The sequence below is a fragment of the Chiloscyllium punctatum genome, chromosome 3, assembly GCF_047496795.1.
Source record: "Chiloscyllium punctatum isolate Juve2018m chromosome 3, sChiPun1.3, whole genome shotgun sequence".
Lineage (NCBI taxonomy): Eukaryota > Metazoa > Chordata > Chondrichthyes > Orectolobiformes > Hemiscylliidae > Chiloscyllium > Chiloscyllium punctatum.
The window spans coordinates 41,989,001-41,999,498 of record NC_092741.1 but is presented as its reverse complement, the minus strand read 5'-3'; the positions used below and the strand labels follow the sequence as shown (position 1 = coordinate 41,999,498).

General features: G+C 43.8%; 1 protein-coding gene across 1 annotated transcript; it reads left to right on the top strand.

Moving 5' to 3' along the window:
• Window positions 1-4,126: 4,126 nt before the first annotated feature.
• Window positions 4,127-6,971, top strand: gpr6 (G protein-coupled receptor 6). The gene is made up of 2 exons (XM_072552087.1): window positions 4,127-4,320; window positions 5,074-6,971. Exon 2 carries the CDS (start codon window positions 5,099-5,101, stop codon window positions 6,080-6,082), a length of 984 nt encoding a protein of 327 aa, XP_072408188.1. The 5' UTR covers window positions 4,127-4,320; window positions 5,074-5,098; the 3' UTR covers window positions 6,083-6,971.
• Window positions 6,972-10,498: the final 3,527 nt, after the last annotated feature.

Here is a 10,498-nt window from a genome sequence, read left to right as displayed (position 1 = left end):
ATAGGCTACGTGCTACAGCAAAAGTAACCAGTGGGGTGAAAGGGGAGGACAGAGAAACGCAGCTGAACAGCATAAGTCAGAATGTAACCCTCAGATCAGGGTGCTTACTCATTAGGCACCCATTCTTGTAAGTACGTATCAATAAAATTGGCTGCTTCAGAATTTGACTTGGACTGAAATTTATTAATATGTGAGTTTCGTTTCTCACATTATATCAATGCCTGTCTTTCACAAGATCAGAAGTGGGATCTTCACTGATGATTGTACAATACAGCACCACTTGTAACTCCTTAGATACTAAAGCAGTCTGTACTTTGCAGCAAGGCCTGATCAACATTTAGGGGCTTCACTGATAAGTGGCAAGTAATATTCACACCAAGTAAGTACTGAGCAATGACCATCTCCATCAAGTAACAATCTAATCATTGCCCCTTGACATTCAATGGCATTATCATCCCTGAAACCCCCACTATTAACATCCTGAGGATTACCATTGACAAGAAACATAACTGGACTAACCATACACACACTGTGGCGAAATGAACAGGTCAGATTCTGGGAGGTCTGTAACAATGACTCATTTCCTGAATCCAAAGGTTATTGCAGAAATTAAGAGCTCATAGTGTAGAGGGTATCATGTTAGCATGGATAGAAGCTTTATGTACTAACAGAAAGCAGATCAGCAATTGTAAATATGTCTTTTTTCAATTTGGCAAGATGCAGCAAGTGGTGTGCCCCAGGGATCAGTGCTAGGACCTCAACTCTCTGTGACTTATATAAATAGCATAGGTAAAGGGACAGAAGGTGTGAATGCTAGATTTCTTCAGGACACAAAGATAACTAAGAAAATTAGCTGTAGAGAGGACACAAGGAGATTACAAAAGTTTATTAATAGGTTAAGTGAATGGGCGAAGAAATAGCAACTGGAGTACAATGTAAGAAAATGTGTACTTATCCATCTAGGCAGGAGAATAAAAAGTATGCATATTATCTAAATGGTGAGAGATTGCAGAGAGATCTAGGTGTCTTGGTGCATGCATTACAAGAAGTTGGTACATTGAAACAGTGAGTAATTTGGAAAGCTAATAGAATTTATCAATTATTGTGACAACAATACAAAAGTGGGGAGGTTATGTTTCAGTTGTGCAGGACACTGGTATGAGACCATACCTGGAGAAAACAGCATTGGTCACTTTGTTTAAGAAACGATATAAATGAAATAGAGGGATTTCAGAAAATGTTTATTAGACAAATATCTGGAAAGAATCGTTTGAGGGTTGGACAGACTAGGCTTTTATTTCCTGGAATTTAGAAGAGTCAGAGATTACTGAAAGGGAACATGTAAGATCCTGAGGGGTCCTGATTGGGTGGCTGTGAAAAGGATGTTTCCTCTGATGCGAGAATCCAGAATGAAGATAATTGTTTAAAAATCAGGCCATCCATTTAAACAAAGACTTTTCTCTCTCTCTCTCTCTCAGAGTCTGATTCATTTGAATTCTTTCTAAAAATAAATTACAGAAGCAAAGTAAATACTTTATAATATGTTTAACTCGGATAAGCAGGAGCGTGCTCTGGCAGTTCCAGTCGGATTGATCATGATGTTATTAGATAGTGGAGCAGGTCTGCTTCTGTTCGTGTTTAAGAAAGGGCAATGCGCGCTGTCTTTGACAGCGACCTTCACATCTCCTAAAAGAATAACATTTCGACTCCGAAACAGAGAAAAAAGACCCCAGTACTTTCTTTAATTTAGAACCCATACAATCGACACCTCAGTAAGTCTCGATGATCCGTGTAATGGTCGGTGCTGGTAATGTAAAAATCTCTACGGTAGACTCCCCCCCGCCCCCCCCCCGCCCGTAAGCGAGCTCTGCTTTCTGTTTACATCTGAAACCCCCTCCTGTAAGTTGACGATCAATTTGCACGTCTAAAAGTGTTTTGCCAAACCCATAGCACATATTTTAGGTAAAGAGCTGTCTTGGTGAGAGACACCTTGGAACAAGGTTGACGGACTGCCAGCGCTGCTTTTCTGGTCTGATCGCTGGCGTTCCTGCCTGTTTAGGTTTAAACAGTGCACCCCCGCCCTGTTGGTGTGATGTTAGCGACACAGCAAAAGCCCGAAGTGTGATGTATTTGTTTTCACTTTGCATATTATCACTTATTTGTGATTAACTTTTTGAGAAAGATTAGGATTTGAAATAAGCGTTAACTTTCTGAAATAAAACGCACGAACTTGTACCTATAGTGACTTCGTGAGACGGTCTGAGGCAGACTGTTAACAGACTGCACTGTGGTAAAGTCTGTATGGCAATTGTGTTAGAATTCACTTCGGGACATTTAAAGGTGACAGGCTAACACAGGGCTATGATGCTTTATGAGCTATACGATTGAAATATAAATAATACAGGGAGGCTCAGGCCGTTGAACTTCCACAAGCCATTGGGGATATATCTGTACCTAACCCTCGAGGGAAATGATGTCGAGTTCCCTTCTGAACTGAATACTGTTTTTGACACGTGTAGAAGAACCGATGATGTAATAGCAAGCGCCCTTGGATGGGCGGCTGGGGTTCGCCCTTGCACGTCAAACGCCTGTTCTTTTCCATGTTCCTTGGTGATCCTATGAATTATTAGCAGTGTGTAGTATTGCCAGTGAGTAGTATTACCAGTTTTTTAAAAAATTCACTCAGATGTGGCCATCTCCATCTAGGCCAAAGTTTATTGCTTATCCCCAGCAATTAATTAATAGTCACCCACAATGCTGCGGGTCTGGAGTCAGGTGTAAACCAGACCAGACCAGTTTCCTTCCACAAAGGACTTCAGTGAAGCATTTGGACTTTCCAACAATCAACTGACAGAAATGAGTATGCCTTTAATTTCAGATTCTTTATTGACCTCAAACTCCGCCATGGCGGGGCTTGAACGCAGGTCCCCAGAATATTAGCTGAGTTTCTGGATTAACGGTCCAGTGATTAAACCACTCTGCCATTGCTTCTCCAGAGTATGATATTGCCAGTGTGTGATATTTCCAGTGTGTGACATTTCCAGTGTGTGGTATTACCAGTGTGTGGTATTGTCAGTATGTGTTATTACCAGTGTATGTTATTACCAGTGTGTGGTATTACCGGTGTGTGTTATTACCAGTGTATGTTATTACTAGTGTGTGTTATTACAGTGTGTGTATTACAGAGTGTGATATTACAGTGTGTGTTATTACAGTGTGTGTATTACAGTGTGTATTATTACATGGTGTGATATAACAGTGTGTGTATTACAGAGTGTGATATTACAGTGTGTGTTATTACAGTATGTGTATTACAGTGTGTGTATTACAGATTGTGATATTAGAGTGTGTGTATTACAGTGTGTGTATTACAGAGTGTGATATTACAGTGTGTGTATTACAGAATATGATATTACAGTGTGTGTTATGACAGTGTATGATATTACATGGTGTGATATTACAGTGTGTGTATTACAGTGTGTGTATTACAGATTGTGATATTACAATGTTTGTATTACAGAGTGTGATATTACAGTGTGTGTTATTACAGTGTATGTATTACAGTGTGTGATATTACAGTGTGTGATATTACAGTGTGTGTTATTTACAGGGTGTGATATTACAGTGTATGTATTACAGTGTATGTATTGCAATGTGTGTTATTACAAGGTGTGATATTACAGAGTGTGTTATTACAGAGTGTAATATTACAGTGTGTGTTATAACAGTGTATGTATTACAGTGTATCTATTGCAGTGTGTGTTATTACAGGGTGTGATATTACAGTGTGTGTTATTACAGTGTATGTATTACAGTGTGTGATATTACTATGTATGTATTACAGTGTGTGATATTACAGTGTGTGTTATTACAGTGTATGTATTACAGTGTGTGATATTACAGTGTGTGATATTACTGTGTGTTATTACAGTGTGTGATATTACAGTGTATGTATTACAGTGTGTGAATTACAGTGTGTGATATTACTGTGTATGTATTACTGTGTGATATTACAGTGTGTGATATTACAGTGTGTGATATTACAGAGTGAGCGAACCCCGTGACTGCTGCGCACGGGCTGACGTCAGACCCGGAGAGGAGCTGCTTCCCGCAGCAGCAGCAGCCGGACTTCTCCGGCAAACCCTCCAGCCCACAGGCTGCATGTCTCAGCCTGCAGTCAGCTTTCACACGGCTTACACTGGAGTCCAGGGACAGCTCAGTGTGAGGGACGTTATGTTCCTTCCCCTCCGTTAGAAGGATCGAGCCTTAGCGGAGGAAGGACAGTCACGGATGCCCCATCGTGTTGTCTGTCTGTGAACGGTAGGTGGAAAAGTACAGCGCTGCTTTCTTTCATTGGGGATGAGCCTGTGTGGACGCTGAGTATTTGGGTCGTGTTGAATTCTCATGCTTGATGCCAACAGAAGAATGTGGATGGGATTGAAGACTCACAGAGTTGTTAGATTCATCCTTGCCTTTTATGAAACATTGTTTCTGATTCTGACCTGTTTCAGCACCATGGCCAGCGCATGTTTTTATTCCGCTTTGCTTCATTCTTTACCGTTCACTAATCTTGTTTCCTTTTCCCCCTCACTTCTCCTTTTATTTACAAACAGTTTAAAATCTGCCAGGTTGTCTTGTGACACCATTTTAAAACTTGCCCTGTTTACTCTGCTGCCTGGATCGCCCAGTCGGCCTCTTTAGGAATTGCCGCTCATAAACAGAAAGCATCCGGCCCCATTCTCCTCTCGCTGTTTCCCCGCTCAGCCCCGAGTGCACATTACTCAACTAGATCAGATTACAGTGTGGAAACAGGCCCTTCAGCCCAACAAGTCCACACCGACCCGCCACCCATACATTTGCCCCTTTACCTGACACTAGCATGGCCAATTCACCTGACATGGACATCTTTGGGACTGTGGGAGGAAACCCACGCAGACACAGGGGAGAGTGTGCAAACTCCACACAGTCAGTCGCCTGAGGTGGGAATTGAACCCGTGTCTCTGGCGCTGTGAGACGGCAGTGCTAACCACTGTGCCACCGTGCCACCCTGATCTGCTGGTTTTTGAATTTCAGGAACGGACGAGGCGTTGGTGAAGCGATGGCTGCCCTCGCCGCTGTGAATGAGACAGTGAACCTGTCGAGCCGTCTGCCCTCCCTGCACAGTAACTCTTCCCTGGAGCTGCAGTCACAAATGCCGCGGCTGGGGGTCGATCCCTGGGACGTGATGCTGTGTATTTCGGGGACTGTGATTGCCTGCGAGAATGCACTGGTGGTGGCAATACTGTTCTACACCCCGGCTTTACGAACGCCTATGTTTTTGTTGATCGGCAGCCTAGCGACAGCGGACCTCCTGGCCGGACTGGGGTTAATCCTGAATTTCTTTTTCCATTACCTGATCCACTCGGAAACAATTAACCTCATCACCGTGGGTTTTTTGGTCGGCTCTTTCTCTGCTTCGGTGAACAGTCTGTTAGCCATAACGATCGACCGCTACCTTTCGTTATACAACGCATTGACTTACTATTCGGAAAGGACGGTAGCCTACACCCACAGCATGCTGGCCGCGGCCTGGGGCGTTTCATTTTGCCTCGGCCTGCTCCCTATCCTGGGCTGGAACTGCCTCAAGGACGCATCCACCTGCAGCATCGTGAAGCCCCTGACCAGGAGCAACTTGACGCTGCTGTCAGTTTCCTTCTTTCTGATCTTTCTCATTATGTTACACCTTTACATTAAAATATGCAAGATTGTGTGTCGCCATGCCCAGCAGATTGCCCTGCAGCAACACTTCTTCGCGAACTCTTACTACGTGACCACAAAGAAGAGTATCTCTACTCTCGCCATCATTGTCGGCACCTTCGGGACCAGCTGGCTACCTTTTGCCATATACTGCTTGGTCGGGGATCATGCCTACCCGTCTGTCTACACCTATGCCACTCTCCTTCCTGCTACTTACAACTCTATGATCAACCCCATCATTTATGCTTTCAAGAATCAGGAGGTCCAGAAAGCTACCTGGGTTTTATTTTGTGGGTGTTTCCACTCCAATTCCTCCTTCCATTCAAGGTCACCGAGTGATGTCTAGAGGTCCACCGCCCCTGCCCCTCCATACCAATGCTATATATATATAATGTTTATGTAGCATATATAGGGATATACCTGGAGGAAAGGGCTGGGCCCAGGGACACTGTGGGATAGTTTGATTTCTCAGTTTAAGTACCTGAGGGTGGGCTGCCTCACCGCCGTATTCACACACACCACTGAAGAGGCTCACTGACAGTTCCAGAGCTCTCCCTTTTGCCTGATGTGTAAAATGTTCACCTCTCCCAGTCGGGCGTTTCAATGAAAGACCCCCAAGACTCCGAAGGCCATTCAGTTGACACTGAGAGGTTTTCTTTCAAACTTCCCCATCCCACCCCACCTCACCCTGTCTGCTGGTACCTAGCAGACCCTATGTCTCCCAGATGATCCGAGCCCCAGTGCTCCGGGTCTGCCTTCTGATGGGTCCCTCAATCCGGCTCTCAGAACAGAGTTAGGGCCAAGCTGCTGGCCCTGGTCGGTGATTTTCATTGCAAATGAGTCAGGGTAGGTGCTGTTCAAGTTACATCTGAACTGAAATTGCCAGGCCATTTGGGTGAGTTTTAGTTACTTGTCGTGGGGCGGGTTGGGGAGGGGGGTGTCTCAAACTTTCTATTCCAACTCCTGCGAGAAGCGAGAAAGGGGGTGTGGGGAGTCAGATGGAGCAGTACCAGCCCAGAGAGAACGCTGTTGCTTCCTATAATCGCCACACGTGTCACTATTACAGTGGGCGGCCAGGCCTTTGAACGTCTAAAAGTAGCCCCTTTCCGCCCCAGGCCGCATGGGTATGTCGGCACAGACTGCAGAGTATTCTTTTAATATTGGAGTGGGGAATATCAGTTACACTGAGCACCCGTGGCTAAGTGGTTTTCCACCTGTTTCAGACGAAAATTTACTCCCCCCCCCCCCCCCCATTCTAAACAGTCATGTGTGGAGTATGGAAGTTGGCGGATTGGTGAATTTGTAACTCCCTGCTAACGCCAGTTTCAACAAGATAAAATATAGACCCATGGTGCCTGTGAAGGATGGGTCGCGCTGGAACACTGTCACTTTCACTGACTCCCAACAATAAAAGTTAGGAAAACATTTCCCCTGGGACTTGTTTTAAATAGCTCAGATTTCCAAAGTTACACTCTAGAGAACAACGTGAGAAGTATTGAAATGAACTGGCACTTTATGTCGAACTGACTGACTGCTCCACCCTTATGGGTGAACTGGAATGTAAATATTGGTCGTGGCCTGCAACATATTCTATTTTTGTGTATTGACTGTATTTATGTGGTGAATCCGAGTGCATATTTTGTTTACTGTGAGAATAAAGGTCTTTTGTATATGAACCTTTAGAACGATTGATCTTGTATCATGTTTCCGAATCTTTCTCGATTGCAAATGTACAGAGTTAGAGCAGAAATTCCCTCGGAATATTTAAGTCAATGCAGAGTACGCCAATGACCATGCAAACTGATTGCGCCTTTAGCACACACGGATAGGGTGGGTTGTATTCCATCGGGTGGCCCCTGGGAGCTAATATTTCTCAATCTGAATAAGTCAGATGTGAGCGAGCAAACCGTCAATTAATCGCAACTGAGCAAATAGAAAAATAACCATTGAACAAGCAATGAGGGAACAAAGATCCACCAATCAGAAAGGCGGTAGAGACCTTCCAATCAAGAATCACTGGTTATCCAATAGCAACAATAAGAATAGCAACAATAATAACAATTAGAGACACCAAATGTTTAAAAACATTTTGTTGCCAACTTCTTCCTAAATCTTTAAACACATCAAATATCCCATGAATGCAATATACTAAGTGAAATTTCTGTTTCAAGTCTTTCCAATAAGATCTATTCCTCACCCAAAGGCATGCAGTTTGACACTGCAGTTTCCCATTATAACATGTAAATACCAAAGAGATCCGCCGTATACCTCAGTAAATGATATGCAGGCGAACTCTTGGAATGCCCTTTGTATTAGTTTTAATAACACTGTCACATTTTGGAATACCACAGGATTTTTAAAAAATCACTGACATCTTGACTAGCCATTCACAAAGAATTCCACCTTTTTTTCCAAAAACAAAGTGTATTCATAAAAAGTTGTAAACGTTGACTTTACGTAAGGTGCGAAACAACTTGGTTTATTCTAATACTGTAAATCACTATTTTAAAATTACAGTTAATATTTACAAAATTAATTACATATCGAACATTGTCAGAGCGGTTTTCTCCAGATTTCCAGCCGTGGATGTTCTTTACTAAAAAGCCTTAAATAGGCCTTTTTCCCCCCATTATGTCTTTCCAATGGTTGGAATTTCATCTGCACTTTCCCATTTCACTAAAGAAAACAAAATCGTACAACAGTGAAGAAACAGGAAATATATTGTGAGAAACAGCAAATCTCTTGAAGGAAAATGTGTTTTGCAATTAAAAGCACCATAACAAAAAGTATTTTAAATTCTCTTTCAAATAGCCATGAAGGAAATGTTAATGCAAACTGACATAAGAGCTTGTTTCATGCAACTATACAACTTCTGTTCACAAATCAATCTGTTTAAGCATTGCACTACCTCAACCTATCCTTCATAATTGACTTTAGAAACAATTTGATAAATCATATAATTTCTTCCTTCGCTCCAGGATTTACTCCTGGACTAATATGAGCAAATATTTACCTGAATCTGATATAGGATTTTAATTCCTGGTTGTTTGGGAATGGTCCTTCTTGTATTGTGAAAAACACAATTTCTACTTATACACAGGCGAGCATGCAATGAATGTCATTGCACGCATCTTAAAAACAAGGGGCCAAAGTGGTGAATCTTCAAGTACAGGCTAATGTACAGTAACCAATGGCAACAGAAGGCAATAGACAGATCTCATAATCACAAGATCAAATGTAAGCGCTGCACTCCTACTGCATTTAGTCGTGAATGGTAATGGGCGATTAAACAATTCAATAAAGCCGAACACTCCACAAATATCGTTATCCTCAACTTTGTAGGAAACCGCACTTTAGTGCAGAGACGCAGGTTGAAGTATTGCAGGGTATTTCAGTAGAGAACATTGCTGGCCTACAACATTGCGGGACTCAAGTTCGATTCCATTCTTAGGCAACGACCTGAATGGAATTTGCACATTCTCCCCATGTCTGCCTGGGTTTCCTCCCATGGTCCAAAGATGCTCAGGTTAGGTGGATTGGCCGTGCTGAATTGCCTGTTGGGTTCATTGACCGTGGGGAATGCAGGGTTCCAGGGAAAGGCTAGGGTGATGGGTCCGGGTGGGATACCCTTTGAAGGGGTTAGTGTGGACTTGTTGGGTGGAATGTTTCCACGCCATAGGCGTTCTATAATTTGCACCTAATTCCTGCCAGATTTATCCGGTAGATGAGCCGTCTCAACCTTCTCCTAAAGCCCCTAGTGTCATTAACTGAGCCAACATTTTGGTTGCCTTTGCTTGATCACTGCAGCCCACGTGATGTTAGTTACATCGAGAGGGCTGTGAGGACGGGAGTGTTGGATTTTGATGGAAGACCGTGAAGAACTGTCCGATCAGGATGGTAGCTGTGGGGGCGTTTCCCCTCTGGCAGAGACTAGACCCGGCTCCAAGTCCGGACAGTGTGAGAGTTGGAGGGGAGTTTGCAAACGGCAGTGCCTTATATCAGCTGCTAGTCTGTTTCTGAGCCGTACATCTAATTCCTCAGTGTTTGTGGGTCAAAGCCCTTCCGAACAGTACTGGGGGTGTACCCAGTGAGGTAACGTCCGCAGCGTGATTCCCGTTGGACAATAAGCGCCGGCTTGACCAGTGACACTGACACATAGATTATGAATATGGAGTAGGGGTAGGCCATTCGGCTCCTCCTGTCGGCTCGACATTTCTGTCCACCCCCGATCCCCTCTCGACAACGTGTTGGTCAAGAATCGATCTGGCTGTGCTTCGGAAATATGCGATAACTCTGCCTTTAGCACTCTCTGGGGAAGAGAGTTTCATAGTCTCAGGAGCCTCCCAGAGAAATACAAGGCTCCTCGCCTCCACCTTAAACGGGAGATGCCTTCTCTTTAAGTTCTGTCACCCGCTTCTAGTCTCTGCAAGGGGGAAATGCCCCATACCGATACCACCCCCTCCGTCCCCACCCTCTCCATCCGCACCCCACCCCAAGGTTTGATAACCTCAATGGGTACTGTCCACCTTTCCTCTTAATATAACCCATCACATCCCCTGAACGCATTAGACAAAAAAAATCCTTAAAACTAAGAATTGCGGAAGGTGTAAACCTGAAACAAGAACAGAAATTACTGCAGAAACTCAGCAGGTCTCAGCAGCACATGTGGAGAGAAGCAGAGTTAACGTTTCGGCTCCAGTGACTCTTCTAAGAACCTGTTAAGTTTTTTTCCAGCTATTTCTGTTTGAAGATAACTTTTCCG

Bases quoted from the DNA above. Each gene is read 5' to 3' on its own strand.
- gpr6 (XM_072552087.1), top strand. From the start codon at position 5,099: ATGGCTGCCCTCGCCGCTGTGAATGAGACAGTGAACCTGTCGAGCCGT.